The 23046-nt window shown below is 40.6% G+C and overlaps 1 protein-coding gene across 3 annotated transcripts in view; it reads left to right on the plus strand.

The window, feature by feature from the left end:
* Positions 1–23046, plus strand: part of ZNF516 (zinc finger protein 516) — a 98027-nt gene that overhangs the window by 28806 nt on the left and 46175 nt on the right. For all 3 annotated transcript variants that reach the window (XM_057366634.1, XM_057366635.1, XM_057366636.1), the window contains exon 2: positions 13666–15687. In XM_057366634.1, coding sequence (XP_057222617.1) covers positions 13791–15687 — 1897 coding nt within the window. In that variant the 5' untranslated portion in view covers positions 13666–13790. The remainder of the gene's footprint in view (positions 1–13665; positions 15688–23046) is intronic.

Genomic DNA, 23046 nt, shown 5'->3' on the forward strand with positions numbered 1-23046 from the left:
TTACGTGAGGAAGTGAATACAGGTGTGTTTATCTAAATCTGTTTGAAAAAAATAAAATCCCAAATCATCTAGTGTTAGCAAACATTGTAGCTGATGGTTGTAAACCTGCCAAAATTAGATTACACCTGCCTAAAAATGTGCTTTTAGTCAGGCATTTTCTACAACTTATGCTTGCTATTTCTACTGAAATGTAAACCTCCCTGGTGCAGATTGCTTCTTTTTATTTGTATGCTCTTTGTTTAGTACTGCAAGTGGAGTAGCCATGGAGTACTAAAGGTAATATATGGTTATAAATGGTTTGTTTTGATAGTAAGAAGTGTCAGGTAACTGTAGTGTACCAGTCATTTATATATAGAGCAAGTATAACACTGTGCTGTTACATCATGATTATTTAGCACTGTCTATGGTGTAGAAATATGTTAAATAGGGAGTAAATGAGCGATAAATTGGCGAGATGCAGGGAAGTGAAAGCAATGGTAAAGATGTATAACCTAAAATAGGAGAATGGTCTTTATGTATTTGGCCAAGACAAATGGCGTTTGTGTGTTAGGAATAGCATCACAAAGCATCCCATAATGAACCAGCCACGCTGTAATCCATGCTTATTTGTTGTGTAACAGGTTTAAGGATTTAGCAGTGTGGCTCAAATTCTGCTTTTGGAGTTAAAGAGTCACAGTTATGTTGTGCTTCTCTGGTGGAAAATCTACTCACTTCAGCATTGCCCTGAGGGAAGGAGTATATTTCTATTTGCAGAATAGTAAAGTGTGTGATATAAAGCAGCATACTCATGCTGGAGGGAAGTGAGTTTGGAAAGCTTTCAAATCATACTTACTGTCCCAGGTGTAGAAAGAGACTGACTCCTGTAAGAGGAATACGTCAGTGAAGTGAGCATCACCTCTAAGGATCTTACCCTTTAATTTGATGTTCTGCATAGCCTGCTTTTTTTCCAGCTGCTTGTGAAGAAATGGAGAGAGAAGTGCAGCATTYGAACTCTATTTGTCGTTATGCTTCTTGTTTGTTATTAAATGTGAATGCATAACATTGGCTGGAAATGCATGTATCAGAAAGGTAGACAGGCTAGAGGTTATTGACATGTGATTTATGTCTTGTCAGCTTCTTTACTAGCTTAGCTGTACCYTTTATATGATGGCCCTTTTGGTTAACTTAAGAGATGAACTCTGGGTAGGCAGAAGAGGGGATTAGTTTACTTTTGGAGCTCATGGGAAAGAAGCTATTTCTCAGCTTCGGTCTGTACCTCTGATGAAAAAAAGGACTTTGACTCTTTGAAAAGGTGAATCTTGACTTTATAATGATAATTTGCTCTTGGAAATTATTTGAAGTTGGAAYACTTGGCACTGTATAAAAGTACATAAAAGAGCACGTATAAAAGATCTCAAGTTCCTGCCTTGAGGAATATACATACCAATTAGAGCATAGCTGTATGTAGTACATATATGCATTAGGGGGAAAAACTATACAAAACTGAGTGATGGATTAAATTTTGGAAGATAATTTTGAGACATTGATGGAAGATATGCTTTTAAGAATGAATGAAAATATAATGAAAAGCTGGTTCTAAATGCAGTGTCAGAGCACAGTGTCGTAAGTGGGAAACCGATTTAAAAGATGTACTAGGGGAGGGTGAGTCACTGCCCACACGAAAGAGAGCATGGTGGAACTGTGTAGGTCCTTGAAGGAGAAGAAAGGCACCTGAACCTCACACGCGAGCCATTTGGCATGGGTGTTGGCATCCTTGGATTTTTGGGAAAGCAGCAGTTAGTGAGTAGACAGAGAGGGTCAAGTTACAGGCTTGGTGGCTGGAGATGGTTCTGTTGTAACTGAGGATATAAAAATCTGAAGAGTGTGCATCTTCTAGGGAAGGGAATAGAAGGGGCAAGGAGTGTGTGCTGGAATGTCCTGGCAAACAAGAAGCCACTGAGCAGGGACTGAAGCTGTGCTAACGAGGGAGAACCCAAATGGAAGAATTAGTCACGAAGGGCCCAAACAAGTTTGGGAGAGCGAAGGTAGTGAAAGTGCTCCTGGAARAGGCAGAAGTGTTGGGGACAACTGAGAAAGGGACAGAGGGCAAGCAAACAGAAAGGGAAGAGTTGGGGAAAAGACGTGGCCTTTAAACTCCATCTGTGGGATTGCAGTGGTTGGGATGGGAGTGTGAGTCTGGCAGCTGGCCTCAGGTGATGCAGAAGGAATCTGCCAGGCAGGCAGTGTGCGTGGATAGCTGGGGCTGGGAGGCGTGCTGGTGACTGAGGTGAGGTGGAGCCAGTCTGAGAGCAGCAGWAAGGAGATCAGTGCCACAGGAGTGGTGTGGGTGCGGGTGGGATGGACAGGGATGTGGGCTGCGGTGGAAGGTACAGCCACACGTGTGTGATGGTGGCGTGTTGAGGTCTCTGTTGTGAAGAGCTGTGAGAGGAGAGGGAGTTGGTTTGTGCCCATGGTACATAAACTCAAAGCAGTAATGTCTAATAATTTGTGATGCAAAGTGCTTATTGTTCTTCTTTATGTACGTAATCCATGTTTTTCTTACCAGTTGATAGATTTGTCTTGTGAGTTGTAGTGTATAGAAAAATAAATTATTCAGCAGTAGCCTGTGCATTAGACCTTTCTTCGTTGGTGGCTTGCTTGCTTGCTGTCCTGTAAGTGATAATTTCAGAGGTTTCATTTTGTTTTGAAGCAGTTGCTCAGCATTTGAGTGTTGAGGCTATTACAAGAGTATCTAAGTAGGGGTGGAATTTGTTCTTTTACTTTTTTCCAGCTCTTAATGCTCTATCTTTCTGTACCCAAGGCCAGGAACGGGCTCAGGAATGGTTTTGGAGATTGATGTCCATCCAGGCCCTTCTTTTTTCACAAAAGATGAAACACGGAATAATTTTCTGCACTTGGGTAAATTTCTGTTTATCTTTGGAGTCATGGGAAAGTGACTTGTACACTGTAGGTGACAGAGTGGCCCAAAGACTTCAAGTCTTTGATTAAAAGGGAAGGAGAGGAGAAGTACATGTACAGAGTAGTTCTGAACAGCGTTATCGAGGTTCATCTTGTGATTCYACGGTGTCCTGACCTGCCAAAATCTGAAAAATGCTTTATGTTGTGCTATTACAAGAGCAAAGTTGACAGGGTTGGTAAAATATGCTTTGAAATTGTATTTATAAGGAGCGGATGGAATGTTTGTCTCTTTTAGGTGATACATTGCAGCGATGTTCCACAGAGATAGTTCAGCACTTCTTACCAAAATAAGCCAGTCCAACAGATAGCTGAAGGATTTGGTTTTGGGTTTGGTTTCTTTTCTCCTAAGTGAAAGGTTTGAAATCCAGAAATAGTCATCTTGTGCTTTGTGTTCATTTGACGTAAGAGACTATTGCTTTCTTCCCTTTGTGTTTAAACAAGTAAATGAAAGAAAAAAGGAGAAAAGTAGTTACTTCAATGTGCAAATCAACTCATGTTTTATGATTATGCCACTTGTATTGTACTGGCTATGCCTGTTTGCTTTTCTGTGCTGGCAGGGATGGGCCACTACCAGGTTCTATCTATTCTGAAGTTGGATTTATCACATATGTAATAAAACAGCTTTTAATTATGATAACTGCAGAAAACTTTAAAATGGACTGTTAGAGTAATGAAGCAACAGCTGAGATCTCATTTTTAAAACTGCTGGTRAACTTAGGAACTTTTGATCCTTCTTTTAGACTGCTAGCAATCAACTGTCTTATTGCTACTGTAAAATAAGCTCATCATCACAAATTGCACTTGTGGATGGATTGATCTTCAGGGGTACTGTGTGCTTTAGTGTAAAGAAGGTGAAAAGAAGGTATTTTTAAGGCACTGGCTACCCACAGACTGTCCTTCAGCACGGTCCTCTGCCAGCTGGGGACTGCCGGTGTTATGGAGCCAAAGCTGTGTGCGATCTGAGCAGTGCAGTGGGTGCTCGGTCTCGGCTGGTGTAGAGAAGCTGCAGCTTGGCTGGTGTGGGATCTCTGAAGGGCAATGTCTGCCTTTGGGCATCATCTGCGTGCTTGACGTTCAGAAATGTTGCAGAGAATGGAAAAACTGTGATTCAAAGTCTTAATTACCTGCTTAAGTTCTTAAACGTTTAAGAAAGCTTCCTAAAATAGAGCTTGTCCATGCTGTTTTGTGCTTTACAAGAGCTTACAGTGAAATACTTTATATATACACACACATACACGCATWCATATATATATCTCTACACAAGAAAGAAAAAGGAKCTCAACATCTGCAAATGAGGTTTTGCAGCTGTGTGTTTTGTCAGKGTTGTGTTGCTTCTCAGTGCTAAGCACTGCTATCTCAGAAGGTAATATTTAACAGAATGCTTTTATGGTTTATTGAATATGATTATTCCTCCTTGTATTTCGGGACACAGTTCCTCTCCCTTTCCCCTCTGCCCTTTCTGTCCCATCCCTTTTCCCCCTCCTCCCATTTTTCTTGTTTTTTTTTTTAATACACTCTTTCTGCCTTTGTTTCACTGCTTTACCATTCSTTTATAATATTATGGAGGGGGAAGAAGTAAGCAAACAACTTGGTATTATTTCAGAAATAATTTTTGTTACAGTAAGCCGTTAGTAGTTAATCAAAGCACAGTGCTGTAATTCTGTTAACAGGTTAACGCTTGGCAACACTTCTATTTATAAGGTAATGATTTTGCTGTAGTAATTTGACCAGTAGGATATATTAGGTGTAAGCGAAATTAATTTATTACCTTGTATTTCTTAATTCTTCACACAGCTTATCTTGCAGCAATGGCCCATAGAAATAATATTTACCTTCCRTGGACCTGATGAACACATAGCTGTAGCGAGTAAACTTGTTTGGTATTAAACATACAGCTTTTTGCATTTGAGGGCTGCTATGGACCAGTTGTTGCAGCGCAGTATGAATCTACTAAAGCAGTAAAGTTTATTCCTTAATGGTCTAATTGTTGTGACAGAGTGGAATTTGGGCACTTTGGGCAAGGTTGCTTTGTGTAACTTTTGCAGGGAGAGGAAATCAACAATTCAAAATGTTTGCTTTTAATTATGCTCATGTTTTTCTTGCATTCAGGTCTTGGTGTACACAGCACAAAGGCATTCCAGTTTTAGTTAGTGGTACAGCTTCTGAATTGATACAAATTGATTTCATGGCATTGTGTGCGCTTATGGCAGCTGAGGATGTGGTTTGTGWGTCGCTTGCATTGATGGTGCAGACGAAAGAGGCAGCAAGATGTGTCTGTGTGTGCGATGTACTGCACTTCTGCATTTTCTGCCAGCTGGTGATACAGTCCCTGTTCTTCTATACAGATAATGAAAAAAACTGAAAAAAAATGAAGTATTTCCTTGTCATCACACTGCAAATAAAAATAGATACTTTTATTTTTTTTTACTATTTTAAGATACCAACTGAGCTCATAACAGAAYATATTGACAGAAAAATACCCCGCCCATAGAGTTTGATATCAGGCCCACAGTGAAGATTTAAAATGGCCATGTTACAACTCCGTGTAAATTGGTCTGCAGTGGAAACTCTTAACAAGATCATTAAATATAAAAGCACTATTGGATGCTGGGAAAATACTGTGCTGCCCATACATATATGCATCTCCATAGACATGCATGAATAGACAGCATCAATGCCATTGATTTGAATAAGGAGGTAATACACAGTATTGAGGTGGCTTTGCTTGTAACTGACTTTTTTTGTTTGAAACTATCAGAACTGTAAATGTTTCTTCAACTTTTAAATCTTAGGCTTYGAGAATAATAAGCCACTAAAGTAACTCCCTTGGTGGGTGTGGCTAAATAGGAAAACATTACTGTTACACTGAAGTAAAATGGAGGAGTTTTGTTGCTGGGCTTTTTAGAATTTTTTTTTTCTTTTTTTAACCTAAGTTGATGCTTATTTTCAGAATTAATGATACGGTTACAGCATGTCAAAATAAGAGCTTTTGACTTGCCAATATATATCATTAATGACCCTAGGTAAAGAAAAATCACATCTGCACTAGTGCAGTYCTTGGCTTTTCTAGGGCTGATCAATAATCACATTGTGCATTCATTCCCGCAAGCCCCCCACTCTGCGAGGTCAACTTTAGCTACTCGTCTTTACATTTCAGAAAAAGGACATACACTGCCTTATGCACCAGTGATATCAGTCTCAGTGTTTCCGTTGGGTCTATTTTACTGTTACCCATCCAAAAAATCTGTAACTTTTATTTTTTTTTAAATTTAAATACTTTATCTGTAATTTTTTGGGAGAGCTTTTCTGCCTTCTGGTGCTGTGCTGAGAGGTCTGAGTAGAACGGGACTGAGGATGCTGAGGTTTGCTATGGTTGTGCCATTTAAATGGATCCTCTCTTGATTGTATTGTAGCATCTGACAATGACAATGGGAGAACAACAGTTTCAGGGCCTCATGTCTGGATGGTAACGCAGCTGCTGCAATAAAGTCTTGTTATGGTTGACCAGTCACATTTGGACAGTTATTTCTAATTAGAAGTTCTTATTTACGTTACATTAGAAAATAGTTTGAAGCAAGCTGGTAGATGTTTGAGTGAAGTTAGTTCATTTTGTCCTGCTTGCCTTGAAGGATTAATGTTGCTTTTTGTTTTGTCCTGCTGCCAGCATAAGTAGCCTTGAAAAAACCTTGCCTTTAAAAGAAGTGTGGTTTGTTTTTTGGGTTCTTTTTTTTGCTTTTTTTTGGTGTTTTTGTGGGTTTTTTTTGTTTTGTTGGCTTTTTTTAATGTAATGTAATGATCTCCAGCAACTGCTGTAAWATAAAGGATTATTGTGGATAGTTCTGTCAATGTTAGACATCASCAATAGTCTTAAGTCTTGTGATGGCATTTTGTGATTTATGCRTTGTTGGGTTTTTTTCCATGAARGTACTACTGTTACTGGTTCTCTTTTATTCATTTCTTCATATTAGGGGGAAATGTAGTTTGTTCATAATGGATTATTGATTGGTCTGCGAACAGCAGAAGCCCCAAGGCCTTGTCATCAATGGTACTTACTCTCCCAATAGTGAATGCATCGCTTCATGCAGCCATTCCCAACCTCAGTCTGTAGAATATAAGCCCGTAATTGTTACTGTTGTGCAGCGCAGTTTTTAGGGAGAGGAACTCTTCATTGTCATTATGGGATTTTCCCCCTCAATTTGTTCAAAGAATAGTCCCTTTGTTTTGGTACCAAGATAAAGCTTGTCCTGGATGTTAATGATACATTTSAATTCATTGCTTAGAATACTACAGTGTAACTGGTAAAGTACATTTCTTTGTCTCTCAGAAGACAAACACGCACAGTACACTAAAACACAAAATATGTACTGAGTGGGTGACAGCTCTGTGTTTCTCAACATATCCCGTAGCAGTGTGAAAACAAACTCCCCCCACCCCGCCTTGTTCCTGAACTGATTCCTGMGGACCCACAAATAATCTGGGTTACGGAGGTTTTGCTGACTTTGTTTGGATAGCCATCACCTCGTTGCAAATTTATACCCCCAGCTTTTTCAGCATTAGTGTTTTTACCTTTATTTTCTGTGTTCTTTTCCCCTGCTAAGGGTGCGGCATCAGTTGGGAAAGGCCTGACTCTGCTTTCCTGGCTGCTGCTTGGAAGAWTGCTGCAAAATGTCATTAGCTCATGGAGGGAGAAAGACACAAAAACACATGATGTATTTGGAGAAGCTCAAAATAATATCTCGTGGTTCAGACAGCAAACTTTGCAAATRGGAAGAGCTTCACCAGCTGCAGGGGAAGGCTGGTTGAAAATAATTAAACAAAAAAATATTGCAAAATGCKGTCCAAAGATTTTAAAAGCCTGAGCAGAAACAGATTAATAGAAATTTCTTGTTTGTTTTTCCAGAAGCCTTTTTATTTTTCTTTYTCAGTCCTGTGTCAGTTTTGGCAGGCTTAAACAAACTTCAGGAGGTCTGTTGTCAAGATTGGCACTTTGAATACATTTGGAAAATTTGCCAGTCTTCTGCAAYTGGCTTGAGATTTTTGGATAGGTTTTTACTGGGTTACTTTGGGTTRCTCTAAGAAAATGCATTCAGAACTCTGCTGCCTTTACCTTTATAGGTTGTAGAATGCCTGAATTTCCTGCAATTTCAGGTTCAGGTTTACTGTTTAAAGATAAGCTTGTCCTTCTGTGTTTTGGTGTAGTCTATGGTCCATGGTGTGGTGATATGGTCTGTAAGAGGCATTTGGGTAGGATTGGTGTGTAAATAAAAATAAGGATGGCAGGACGGCACCTTTGGTCAGGGTGATGGACTGATGACCCCTCTGGGATGTGGCTGTTCAGAAGAAGCTGAGTCCCTGACRAAGTGAGGAGGAGGGTGTGCAGATAGGGCGAGGCTGGTGTGTGTGGAGGGCAGTCTGTAGCCTGGGGAGAAGACACGGAGCGGGAGAAAGGTCTCTGCGGTTCAGTGAGCTGCAAGGCTGGTGGGGCAGCTGTAAAATGTTCTCTGTCTTTTGTCCCCTCTCTTCCTGCACTTCACTCTCTTCTGGCCTCTTTGCTCTGAATGGCAAAGCCTGTTTGCCTCTGGGGCGACCTGAGCYTTCTCAAATCAGCAGAGATCCACTCTCTGGGTTGCTGTTCTTGAAATACACAACTTCGTCAAATTCACCTAGATATTTACWTGCTATGTCCTATCATTTCATCATCTAGAAGGAATTTCAGTGAGATATTTTCCCACAAGATCATGCCTCCCATTGTTTTGTTGTTTTTTTTTTTTATTTTTAAGTCATTGCTGCTCTTGGCAGAGGAGCATGGTGGAGTGATTGCAGTGTATGTTCAAACCTCTTGGAGATGAGAAGAGTGATTATTTCTCCAGTGCATTTATCTTTCAKATGGGACTTCAAATACACCCAGACTGAAAGCAGTTTATTGTAAAAGATACACTGTGCTATTTGAATWGGTCTGTGTAGCTTCCCAATTTGTATTTTCTCTTTTATTACTYACTGAAGAGTTTTCCCTTCTTGCCACCATAGATCGCACAATATGATTTTTAAAATCATGTTTAATTGAAGAATAATTTTTAAAAAAGTATAGTTTGCTTGCTCTGTGTTGAAACAGGAATAATTTTGTTTTTCTTTGTCTGCACTGCGCAATGTATTTGTATATAAGAAATGAATTGGCTATTACTGTTTCAGTGTGATACCTTTTAAATTATTTTTTCTTTATCCCCCCCTCCAGTTTTCCTGTGTTGTTTATTTTCAATTTCACTTTTTATTTATCATATTCTAAGAGGCACCAAGGGTCCTTAGGAGGCTCTTTCCACAGTCTTTCCTTGTGGGCAGTCCTCAGTACCTGGTCCCCTTCCAGAATACGAAGGTGGCATGAAGAGAAGAGTAGTAGGTATTTCAGAGTGCTCCTGTGTAACATGAAGTGCTCTTTCTTTGTACCTTAGTGCATGCTTCATTTCAAGACAAAGTGTGGGTCTGGCACAAATTCTGAGGGTGCTGCAGCCATGGCGAGGTGTCAGCAGGGACAGGTTCCCACAGCCTCACTGGGGAAGCCATGGCTGATGCTGAAAAAGATGCTGGGGCTTCATGGTGAGAGCAAGGCACTTTATTCAAATGTGCTTTCTCTCAAGCCAAGGACTCTGTCCAAATTAGTTTAAAAAAACAGAGAAGTTTGATGCCTAAATGTGTGAAGTAGAGTAGATTCTGACAAGTACTTGCTTTAAGCATGTAGTAAAGCTTGTTTTCCCTTCGGGGGCACCAGGGGAATAAAAAAAAGTTTGTGTGTATTTGTGCCCATGTGGGTCAAAGCAAAGAATCTCAGTGAGCAATGGTGCAGGAACAAACTTTATAACTAAAATATTTGGCTGTGCTAAGGCATTTCTCAGCACACCACCCCTCCTCTTTTTGGGTCTTTGTTCATGTTTCTCTTCCATCTTGTTTTATGTACCAAACTTGCATGTAAACAGTGATGATGAGTGTATTTTAAAGGGGCTGAAAATGCTTCATGGATACTGGCCAGCTGCTTCTTACATGAACTATTGATTCCTWGTTCAAGAAAATAAACTGGATCTAGTTTCTATGCCCCTTAACGTATCACACCTCCACCAAGGAGCTGGATGACATTTGCATAGCCCCTAGTGCCATTGAAACACACAAAATATTTTTGAAGACTACAAATTAATTTCCAGTTTACATTTACTTTTGTTTTCTTATGGCTGGCCTCTATGCTAGTGGGGATTTCTGTGCTGTGACAGTGTGGGACAATCTGCAGGCTGGGTGTGACTGTGTGGATTTTGTGTGATGAGCCGGTGCAATGGAACTGCAGCGTGAGCTTGGACCCAAGCAGTGAAAAGCCATTGTTAACCACGTGAAATTACTGAGGGCTGAAACACTTTTGGTAGCCTGAGGGTAGCTGGAGGTGGCAGCATTCCATGTGTGCTGAAAGAGAATTATTTCAGAATATTTTAAAATTTGGAATTATATCAAAATACAACTATTTTTATCATCACAGTCAGCCAGGAAGAAACAAAAAYAATTATGGCAAAATTTTACTCCTAATGAAAGAGTAATCGGTGTAGTTGAATTTGCCAGTTACTGTCTTCCATCCATTGTGCCATCTTTGATGTTAAATAATTAATACTGAGGTAAAAAWTATTAAGCCAGAATGTTATTTTATATTGGTAGGATACTTTGCGGGTTTTTTTTTTCCTTATTTTGCATATTCAGTCTTCTGAATTGAAGCTTTTTTCAAAGTTGCARTTTTATTTACAACTTTCCAATGAACAGCCAGTTTTGCTGTTGTGCAAAGAGACCCCTTCTAGAAGAGTTACTTTTAAGTAGCACTCCAGTGAAATGAGGAGCAAGAAGTGAGTTGTTTGTATGGTTTTTTTGTGTCAGTGGATTTACCAAAGCCTAAGGTTGACCTCAACACAATGTATAAAGCCAGCTCAGATTGCGTGAACACCCTTCATATCCCCCTAGAATTTAATGGGTGGAATGTCAGACTTGAAATTTTGTGAGGCTTACATGTGTATGAATTCAAATAATTCAAGTCTAGAAATACTTCATTTCAGCTTTTAAAGTTACAGATTGCAGTGCATTTGCCAAGATAAAGTAATAAAGATCAAAAAAATTTCTCAAAATATTTTTGTGAAGACGGTGACACTTCCATTAAGTATTTTAGACTAATAAAATTATTCAGTAGTTTTTTAACTCTGACGTTTTTTCCCCTCAGGCCTAATTTAATACAGGACTAGGGGGATCTCTTGTGAGTGGCTAATACCCTTCTTATAAGTAATGCTTTCTTCATAGCCTCATTTTCATAACTAAGTTTCATTAATGAAAATGTTATAAATAATTAAAGTGAAATATGTCAAGACTAAGCCCAGGGAATCTGTGGCCAAGTAAACAAARGGACTCTGAAGCTTTGGATCTACATGTGCTTGGACTGCTGCATACACCATTCTTGTTTAAGCTTGGCTCTTAAAGCTCTTTTGAACTTTCAGACAGGAAACGCTGCAGAAAGTTGAGTTAAAATGGGCCCTRCATTTAAGAATAAAAAAAGTTGTTAGTCTATAATTCAGCCTGCCGGTAGAAGCAATATTCTCACTGGTGGTGTAAGCTGTAAAAAATGAAGAATATAGAAAACATTGTATAAGATACCTGAAAAAATTTGTTCCCAAAGCATTCTATTTTTTTTTTTTCTGAAATGTTGTGGAGCATTTCAGAAGAAGCTGTTGCTTGCATTTAACATAGTTTACTTGAACAAAAACCTGGTGTTTCTTTTTATGATTTAATGACTTTAGGGTTAAATGTTTGTGTATAAGAAAATACAGGTTTTTACTTGGCAGATTCTGATTGCGGGTCAGATAAATAAGATGTTACTCTTAGGTTGTTTCATCTCTTGGTAGGCAGTATAAACTGCACTTGTATTTGCTCTTTGGCATGTTTAAACTAATGGTGCAACCRCAACTTCAGTGGCTGACATCCTTTATATATCCAGAAGGTTCTTTCCTGAGGCTGTCCCTCAGTTTGGTTTTAAATTACTTATTTCAAGATTAATTTAGATCCTGTAGTTTGTAAACTTCCTGCTCATGTGAACTTCTGTATTTGTGATTTTTTTTTTTAGCATTAAGAAGAAAAGGCTTCATTCAAGAAATGAAATTCCTTTTGTAACTCATCCCTTTAATGTTATTGTCAGCTCTCTGAGGAAAAGGTAGTTTGGGTTGATGCTGTTTGGTAACTCCTRACATGCTAAGTGGTTACTAGGTATGCAGAAAACCAAACCAAGAAATGAATGTCTTGTAGGAAATAAGTGGACTGGGTTAAATTAAATGTTATGAAGTTGTTCTGTAGCCTGTAACTGAGATGAGCATTGTGGCAGTCCCACCTTGCTTTTTGTTAAGCTTGTGCTGGTGGTGTGGTTAGACTTCTTATTTACATATTGAAGAGACTCAGAGGTGAATACAGTGAGAAATCTTAAAATTTGCAGCTGTAGATCTGTAGCTCTTTGTTGAGTCATAGATGTCAAATGRTGGATGTGGGAATRTATGGTCTTGTTAGTGCTGTGCATATTTTTAGCTACATTTTAAGAAGCTGATGTTTTCTTAATGTGGCAGTAGATCGGTTCGCTTCATTAGAGAATGCTCTGTTCTTTGATCTTAGCCATGTGGTGTTTGTAGTCCTTAATGAGGATGGTAGGGGGGGAAGATTTTATTTTACAGTGTGGTAACTAGAAAAGAAAAACAACCTATGTGGATTTTGATTGTTGGTTTTTGTTGTATGCAAGGTGGGGAGTTGCTGATGTGTGCCATTTTGCACGAAGATACTGACCCTTGCCTTTAATCATGAAAAGATACAAAAACATGTAACATTTTCTTAATCTGTTCTGTTAATCAGAGGTTTTTCTTGTTTATTTGTTTATGGTTCAAATTCTGCTTCACTGAGGTGGGTAGTGCTGTCCTTTCCTGTTTGTCACATTGACATAAATCACTCACATTTAAGGTAACTTGATACACACATTATCACTTTGCTTTGTTAGWTTGAGACTAAAATTTATGCTTGGAGGGGTCTTTTAGTTCATTGTCCAGCAGGAAATAACTTGTAGTTTTCACGAGTGCTTTGTCAGGCTCTGCATTCTTGTTTGCTCTGYAATCAAAGTACTGAGCGTCCTCAGCCTTTGCGCCTGTTCTCTGCCTGCCACTTCAAGCACAGCAGAGCTGYCTGAGACACAAAGTAATGCAGTTGCCAGCAGGAGTATGATACTTGCTAAAGTCTCTAGGAAAGCCTTTTATCTTTGGCAAGCAAGTATTTTACATGAAATTRCACATGATGGTAAAGCCACAGATTTAAAGTGTAATAACCCCCACAAGAAATGTTTTCCTCATTTAAGGTGTATTTTTAGCTACTTCTGCCTGGTTTTAAAACAAAATATATTTTTAAAGTTTTCACTTCGTTCAAGACACTGATGTCAGTATATGAAAATGAGTATTTGTGCTTTTATGGATCTTATTTAGTAATTGTGCTTGTCATTGAAGTCTAGAATATCAACAAAAAGAGAAACTACTGCCTTTTGGTGCAATAGATTGTCATATGGTGTGCTTCTGAGTGTGGAGTGAGTGATGGGAGCTGTTGAATTCCAGACATGAATAGGTTTGAATAAATTTTAAGAATCTGTACATTTGTGTGATTTTGTTCTTGTTTCAGGTGTTCTATGCCATCCGCTTACAGGGCGCACAGAAATAAATCGGTGCTTTGGACTCTGTGGAGCAGCTGAAAGGAGAAACGCTACCCTGAGAATGGAGCAGTAAAACACCTCTCTGCAGAACCGTATGATTGAAAACGCRGTCCAGCCCTCCTCTGCTGCCGGACATGCTTTTGTCCTCCTGCCCCGCTTACCCGTTGCTGCAGTAATACAGATGGATCGTAGCAGAGAGGCAGAAATGGAGTTACGGAGATCCTCCAGCCCTGGCAAACTAAGCAAGAACGACGTGGATGCTGACAAGACCATGTGCCACAGCTGCTGCATCTGCGGTAAAAGTTTCCCTTTTCAGAGCTCCCTGTCGCAGCACATGAGGAAGCACACGGGTGAGAAGCCCTACAAATGCCCTTACTGCGATCACAGAGCTTCCCAAAAGGGCAACCTGAAGATTCACATCCGCAGTCACAGGACAGGCACTTTAAGTCAGGGGCACGAGGCAGAGATGGGAGAGGCGCAGCTGGGGGAGATGGGTGTTTCAGAGGGCCTTGGCGGCTGCACCAGCCCCACTAAAAGTACGTCTGCYTGCAACAAGATCTTGAACGGTACCGTTCAGGTCGATAGCAGCAAGATCTTGTTGAGGAGCAGCAAGAAGGAGACYGCAGAGATGGCACCAACAGAGGAGGATGGCAAGCTGACCTCTTACCCGTGCACCTTCTGCAAAAGCAAATTTGAAAGGAAGAAGGACCTGGAGCAGCACGTGCACCAGGTGCACAAACCGTTCAAGTGCAGGTTGTGCAGTTACATGACCCTGAGGGAGGAGACGCTTTTGAACCACATAGAGAAAGACCATATAACAGCTCAGGTGCCCAATGGAGAGCCCTACACTGAGAACTGCAAGAGCGAGCTGAATGTGGGCGAGTTCCCGTGCGAAGTGTGTGGTCAGACCTTTAGTCAAACCTGGTTCCTGAAAGCTCACATGAAAAAGCACAGGGGCTCATTTGATCACGGGTGCCATATTTGTGGCAGGAGATTTAAAGAGCCCTGGTTTCTCAAAAACCACATGAAGTCACACGGCCCCAGGTCCGGGAGCAAAAACAAACCAAAAAATGATTTGGAGCTCATAGCCACTATCAATGACGTGATACAAGAGGAGACAATTGTGACAGGCCTATCTCTGTATGAAGTTTGCACCAAGTGTGGAAATCTGTTTACAAATATGGAAAGCCTGAAAGTGCATAACGCTGTTCACTACCGGCTGCAGCCGGGCAGCGCTGTGGGTAAAGTCGAGGGCTTGACGGATGGGAGCCTGAGCTCCTCRGTAACCAAGCAGTTTTTCTTACAATGTCTCAATCTACGGCCATCTGTAGGGCTGGATAGAGTTACGAGAGGACAGCCTGGGAAAAGAGTAGCTGAGCTGGATCCRGTCAGTAGCTACCAAGCTTGGCAGCTGGCCACCAAAGGAAAAGTAGTAGAGCCCTCCGAGTATGTGAAGTATGTGGGATGGGATGAGGCCCTGGCAGATGCAGATGTGACTTATGACAAGGATAAGAGGGAGTATATCCTCGTCAACCAGGAGAAGCGCAAGCGAGACCAGGACTCACCCAGCCACCCCAAAAAGAAGAGCTGCACCGGCGGGCGCCTGGAGAAAGCTGGCAGTGTCCCAGCAGGGGAGGGCTGCCCGCTCGCCCCGGGGGATCTGGACTATCGCCCTGCCTCACGGCAGAGCCGGCGTGCCCCCCAGAACAAGTCCACCGAGTGCTTTGAGTGCGGAAAGATCTTCCGCACCTACCACCAAATGGTGCTGCACTCGCGGGTGCACCGCAAGGAGCGCAGGAGCTGCAGCGAGGGYGGGACAGCCGCCCAGCCGGACCGCTACGGCTCCAGCAGCGAGGAAGGGGACTCAGGATCTGTCAGCGGGCCCAGCACCCCGGGCTCCGCATCCGCCCCGGAGGACTCGGCCACCTCTGGCTTGGGAGAGGAGGGGGCCGAGGAAAGCTCGGAGGAGGGAGCAGCCAACCCCTTGCTAGGTAAGGTTACTCCCAGACTTGCCCTGGTAATTGTTGGTGGTTCCAATGTCTCCTGGTCTGGTACACAGCCATGACCAGAGGGAGAAATACGTGAAAGCCTGTGACAGGTTTAAAGGTCACATGCCTGCTGCTTGTCTCAGTGTGGCAGCTCGTTTCTGTGCAGGTAATGAAAGCGAGATGATGTTTTTGTAATGTGCCAGTGAACTTGCGTTTCAGTGAAGGACACCTGAGAAGTGTTTTAGTTGCCTATAGCAACAGTGTAGGGTAGGGCAGTATCTTCCCTGGATGTCTTGGGGGCTATTTTTCCACGATTCATGGGTGTCCTGTGCAGTGTTCTGCCTGCAGTATACAGGTGTAGCCTGCATGGCATAGCCCCAAAGCACATAAACTTGTTAATCGCCAGCGTGAGAGGAGTCTCTCTTTCCTCTTCTCTGCTTCACTTCCCAAATTGTGTTTATAACTCCAAAGGCTATAATTAATCTCTCTGGATTAAAGCGGTCCTTTGAGCCCAATGCTACTAAATGGAACAAATTATTCTCCAAATAGCAGCAAAGTAAATATTTAAAAGAACACCATTAAGCACTTATGTATCTTTTTTTTTTTAATCCTTTATTTTTGTTGTTCACCATGCTTTGTTTATAATACCCTTTTACAAATGTGAGATTAACCATTCTTTCCTTACTAGCCCTTCTGCTGGTTTTTGTTTGTTTTCTGTTTGGTGAACAAAAACRCTTTTCTCTCATTTTCATTCCTTTTGTTGTAAAGAACGTAGTTATCTATAGAGTTAAACTAATTTTCAAGACGATCGTGGWTGAAGTAATCTGCACCATTGTGGAAGAGGCTGGGTTTATTCAATTACCTCGCTCTTTCAGGATATTATATAATGTTGCCTCTTCTCCTGGCTTCAGACCCCACAACAACAAAGAAACATTTTCCAGAATTATGTATTGTTATGTTTTTCATAAATTTTTAAAGCAATGTGGGAGATACTAAAATTAATCCAAGAACACCACTCCTTTTTTAAGCTTTTTTGCCTTTCCAGAAAAAAAWAATCCCATCCAAGAAGTCTGGTGACAAGCTAGATTCTTACAAATTCTAAAATATTTGCAGTATGATTACTTGCCCATTTAAAAGACTCAGAATGTGGCTTTCCCTTCTGCTGTTGTTTTTTTTTAACACTTAAATTTCTTTATGGGAGCCTGCCTACTTTGTGTGAAAGTCCATCAGCTGCCTTGGGTACAGGTGACACAAGGTGTGGCGCTAAAATTGCAGCTTTGTCTGGAGTTAAATGGGGCTACTGTGTTTTACCAGAGTAGTGTACAGTTACGAAACTTCTGTGATGGAAAACCACCTCTCTGGGCTGAAAATACCCCAACACTTTCTCTCATGATGTTCAAATAGGAAAACTGTTCTTATGTGCTCTCCATATTAAGCCTTTTATTTCTAACAAGAGGAGTTGTCTCATATCTTTACCTGTTCTGTTTCTTGCCTCAACTCAAGCTTTGAGCCCTTCTTGCAGGAGTGAAAGGGGAGAGTTAAGAGTCACACAACAGTTTCCTCTCACAGGAATYGGAGTTACTGGCTTAACTGATGCCAGCAACTGGAAACGTGCTTGTTTGGGTACCAAAGTAGTCCTTGTTTTCTTTAACTATAAAGAAGCAGCAAACTGATGGGCCTGAATAAAGGCACATTTTAGARAAGGGAGGTGTTTGCAATAATGGGCCGGGAGGGTGGCTACTGTGTTTTGTATTTGCTAACATCACAGCTGAAGAGCTAATCAAATATTTAATTGGCGAATATGAAATGTTTTAATGTAAGAGAAATGTTTCCTGTTAATAGAACTTATTTAATGCAGAGCACTGTCTCAATGAAGGGAACATTTTTTACGAGTGACGGTTTTTTTTTAATTTGAAAGAAAGTTTAGGGTTTTTTTTTGCTTATTCCATTATTTTTTAAACAAAGTTTTCATAGGTCAGTGTTCAGGTCTAAAGTTTCTCAATTGTCTCYTTTTGGCGTGCAGGTTTATTAGCACTGCCCTTATATTGTGTTGTAAGGAACTGGGGTACTTCTGTTTAGCAAGCTGTAGAATTGATTTTACTCTTCTGCAGATTGCTCCTGTAACTCAAGAGGCGTTTTTTCTTTTCCTATGAACAGTAACTTAAAGCGTATCGAATATAGGCCAGATTCTGCCCTCATGTATGTGCCTGCAAAAAACAGGTATTCTGGTATGGCCTTGAAGCACATTTTGTCCTAGAACAGCTGTAGTTTGCTGTCCTTTGCTGAAGCTTTTTTTAGTTACTCTTCCAGGTGAAATTTTCCCATCAAGAATAGATCTCCAGCCCCATGGACTGGCTTCCTCCCCAATGGAGGCAGGCAAGCACAGTTCTTGGTTCCTGTTCCTAAAATTATTTCTMCAGTGTTATTTTTACTCAGGCCATAATCAGGAAAATCTCATGCTACTCATAAGGTTACACAGTATCTGTTGTTTTTTTTTTTGTTTGTTTTGGGTTTTTTTTTTGTTTTTTTTTTAACTTTCCTATCTCTCTTTACTCTTTCTTTCCCCCTTTGACGCATTACTATGTAATCCTGTGTCAGAAAGGGACCTTGAGACTGCCAAGAATTGAATGTTGTGGCCTTGACTCAGCTGAAAGTATTTCTTYGTGCACTTAATTCTTAATAATTTGAGGAGTGCTGTTGGCACAGTGTCTTGCATCAGGGAGCTGGCAGTGCACCTCTGTGATCACTTGGGGCTGGCAGGTGTTGGGAAGTACTGACAGGGTTCCCTGAGAGAAGAGCAAGAATTGGGGTTGAGAGCTTCCAGGGTAGGTGCTCCTTTGTCCTTACACAGCTGTAATTTGGCCATGCTGCCTTTGTGGAGGAACATCATGAGTTCTCAGGCACTGGGGGGTAGTGTTGCAAACCCAGTTTATCAGCTGCTGGGGGTTAGTTAGCTGACTACAAAGCTTCAAGCCATACTTGGTCTGGCTTGAAGGAGGGTGGTAAAAGTGAGTTTTCGAGAGTTACATGTAGTGTATTGTGTGATACCTGTCATACAGAGATCATGCATGAAGTATTTCTGCTTTGTGTGACAGCCATGTGGGAAGAGGTGGCCCAGAGTGCATTGGCTTTGTTACAAGCAGGCTTCRAATATTGTTGAGGTATTCCTGCCCCAGGTGATTCCTTGTTTTTACTTATCATTCAAGCCACTAGCAGAACTGTACCTGAATCTTCATCAAGTTACCTCCAAAGCTGTGTGAACCRTCTATGGGTTGTTGCTCAGTTCTTCCCCAGCTTGAGGTTTTAGTTGGGTTTTTGTGATTTTCATTTTTCCCTGAAAAGAACCCTGGACATACAACTGARAGAGTAGAGGAGGATTATATGTGTGTTGATAAAAGTAAATGGAAAGCCCTATTTTTAAAATCTTTAGCTTGTCACCTAAAGTGTAGTTTTAGATATATCTAACTAATTTGGTAGTTTGTATTTGTAATGCATGAGCCCCTTCATTGCCATGGTGTTTAGCAGTGAAGGTGTTTGCATTTGTTACTTTAGACTCCATGTCAGTCATGAAATGAAGAAGGAAGAATAATTTTTGAGGCTGTGACTGCTGTTGGCAGGTGAGAAGATGAAGAAAAGAAGTGAAAATAATTTAAATACCTCTTGGTTCTTGGCGAACGTAGTAAAAACACAGACCTGAGACAGCCCAGTCAGTGAGAGAATGCCATAAAAGTGGTACTTCTTGCGTGTAARTGTCAGACTGGAGTGGGAGAAAAGTGAAAAGTATTCTAGGAGGGGAAAATAAAGAAAATAAAAGAAAAGGAACATTATCTAGGAATAAAGGAGGGGAATGCTGCTTCTAGCAGCATGTCAGGGAAGGACATCAGGGAGRGGAGAGGATGTATCTTTTTCAGTAAGCTGACAAGAGACAGCTGCCTATGAATTGCTTACAGGTCGTACAGACTTGGGGATGTAATGCATACCATTTATCCCAGACCTGTTATAAGAAAATTCTATATRTAAACTGAAGTGATGGAATAGAAACATAAGAACATTAGAAGTTCTATGGAAGAACAGTAGGTGAGGTTTATGAAGCATAAATTTGGACTTTGTTTTGCTCAGATATTAATTATAACAAATCCAAGTGCTGGAACTTTAATGAAAAGTGTGTGATTTCAGAAGTCTTTTGATGTAAAAGAATTCAAAAGTTTTCTAGAGTTGCTTAAATATTTTAGTAAAGAAGCAAGGCTGTAATTTTGGGGAATAAAGCAACAGTAGGAATAACGCAGCTGAGCAAATAAAATCAGAAAAGTAAAAATGTACAACAATTCCAGAGAACAGAGAAAGATAGTCTTAATAGATGTTTTCTGTTGCAAGCATGAGTGTATGGAACAGCTGCCAGTGTCCAGTACCAGGACTTCATTGTTCTTATAGGAAAAACTGTTTCTCTGTGTGCAAGGGGAGGTCTCTCCACGATTTAAAAATCAAACATTTTTACTACATATCTTGAATAATTGCWCTTCAGATGCTTCTCATGCCAGACTCTCTTTACTTACTGTAAATCCCACAGTATCAAGCTGCTAAAGGCAGTGCTCTTRGGGCATTCTGTGCTGAATGATATCTTGTTCTGTATGTACAGTCTTAAGTATGTTTAAGTTATTTAGCATATTTAGTTTGCTGAAGGAGCATATAACAAACTGGAGAATATTTCAGTGTTGGACAATTGGTARCTATTGCCCGAGGCTTCCAAGGATTAAGGTAGTTTCAAGAAGGAACAGTGTCTCAGAGCTGTGAAGATAAGAGTGTTATGCTGTGATTACACGTTCACCAGTTAATTTGGGCATTGCTAGGGGTGGTTGTTGGAATATAAAAGCCTCTCAGCTTTACAAACCAAACGGATTGTTTTGATTCTTAACTCCAGTGAGATCAGTGAARCTCTGGGACTTTGAAATACAGCAGATTGAGGATTCAAATTATAGGGGAAGTTGGGCAGAGACAAGGACYCTGTGCCTGCAGTAAGATCCATTAGATGTTGGTTGGGACTTAAGAGAGTTCAACTGTTCCTTAAAGCACATTTGGACTAGATCAGTTAACTAGTTTGTACACGTACAATAATACTATTTAAAATTTTCTSTTTCATATCTGCCTTGCTGTAATGCGCACAGTGCCATCCTGGTGCATGTTAGCAAAGTCACATGCAGTGGTACTTTCTCGTGATGTGAGGTTTCTCTGCAAAGCACTGTTGACCAATTTGACCAATACAGGCCTGTGTGTATCTCCACAACAGCCCTTTGTTACCTTTCTCCTCCCCTGTGGACTCTTGTACTCTCTTCAGGATTTCAGGTGATATMTCCTGTGTAAGTATATATATTCCTGTGGCGCTGCCATCAGCAGTGGTTTTTGCTTTTATTTCTCTTTAACTGGGGATTGATACGAATGGGAAGAACTACTGAGGAAACAGAACAAAATAGAAATTGTGCTGGTTGTCCAAAGAAAATGGATAGCAAGAAAAATTCTGCCAGCCAGAATCAGTCCTGTGTGTATTGAGAGGAGACAAAGAGAGAAAARCCATGGGACATCTGAAAAGTGTTTMAAACCTCCTTTGGCAGCTGTGTCACACGCAAGAAGTTGCTTGCCCCTTCTGTATTTTAGGCTGTTGATGGGAGTGGTGCTTCAAGAAACTCCTGCAAAAAGTGTTTTGACTGTAGCAGGGCAGCAGTCCTTTGGCATAAAGTACCTTTTAATGCTATCCATTAACCTGGCATCGTACCAACTAAGGAACATGCAATGATTGCCCTGTAGGAATCCTAGGTAAATTCCACTGTTTTTCTGATTACTGCACTTTGCTCTGCATTACCAAGGTCTGTTTTACTCAGTCTCATGTAATGTGGGTGGCCAGCAAGAGCGTTAAATAATAATTCAAGTTCCTCTTGAAATGGTGATGAGGAACAGATAACACACAGTCAGCTCAAGTCAGACCGAAGGATTGCTGGCTGAGCTTGGGATACTTCAGTAGATTAATGACTTCTTGTGACAGAGATTGCCTTTCTTGTTGCTCAGAGACAATTTTTATGCAGCATTTTGAAGTTCTTGGACCAGCTGTACCTCTGCTTTTATTCCTCATAAACATTTCAGTGGGGGCTGTTGTTTAAGTACAAAACTTCGTGCATGCCAAAGATACTTCTATTGTATTTAGCTTTAATGGTTAGTGTTCCTTTTGTGCAGGTTCCCATATGCAATAACAAGAGACACAGCTAGACAGAAATATTGTTCAGGCAGTTTATTGTAGCTGTAGTTCTGTGATACGAGCAACCAAAACATAGCTCAGCTTGGAAGAAAAATTGTACAAGATGCTAAGAGAGAGAGAKATGTTTATCCAGCCTTTATTTTATCTGCTAGGAAGCAAGGGAGGTGAGTGTGGTTTCTTAAAGGTARGTGATAGTAGGATAAGCTTTGCTCTGAAGCTTATATAAGATGCCCAAGATTATTTTTTCATACTACTGCTTCCACAGTTTTTGTAAATGTTGTCCCAAGAGCTACTTCAGATGATTGCTTATGTCTGTGTTTAGTCCTTCCTGAGTTGTTAGTCTCCATTCCACACTTACCATACACTAACATTAAAAAAAAAAACAAAAAAACCATCTCCAAGAGTGTGGAAAGCTATTGGCTGTCTTGGTTTCAGTTTGTGCATTAAGAAATGCCCCTTTATGTTTAAGTCAGTTGCACAGGGATTCCAGTGTTCATGCTAGGCTTTTAGCTCATCTTCAGTAAATATTATAAATGTCTGCCTATAGGGATGTGCACTTGAAAATCCAGCTGCATARAGCCTCAGTTTTAATAAACTCTTCTCTTCTTGACACCTACCCTGGCCTTACTGCCTTGTAAAAGTCAGTTTAGTGTCTGGTAATTCTTTGTACTGGATGTTTCTATTACATCAAACTATAGCATGTGAAATACTGCTTTGTGACATTTATAGTCATAAGATCACATTGTGTAGCGCTTTTATTTTCAAGCAGTTTCTGATCAGTGAGTGAGAACTCCCTTCCCCCCAGCTAGTAAAACAAGATTTGGGCAATGAAAATTGCAATGGTAGTGGTTTTATCTGATTCCCAAATATTTTGGTAGTTCCATGACTKTTTRGTGGGATTCTACTGATCTGTAAATGACTACTAATAAGGGGCTTGTACAAACRTCTTTTTAATGTTAAATCTTTTTGCTGTTCTTAACATTATGGTTCACAGTTTGCCCTCGATCAGTCTTACACCTAGAGTCAGATTTTCTTTTTTAATGCACTAGGTTTGCCAGTAGGAGCTCTCAGGGATGGGGTGGGCTGAGTTCTGCAGGAGCTGAAACGTGGGGGAGTCC

This window comes from Malurus melanocephalus, unplaced genomic scaffold (genome assembly GCF_030028575.1).
Source record: "Malurus melanocephalus ecotype Western Australia unplaced genomic scaffold, MMel_1.1 scaffold_69, whole genome shotgun sequence".
Lineage (NCBI taxonomy): Eukaryota > Metazoa > Chordata > Aves > Passeriformes > Maluridae > Malurus > Malurus melanocephalus.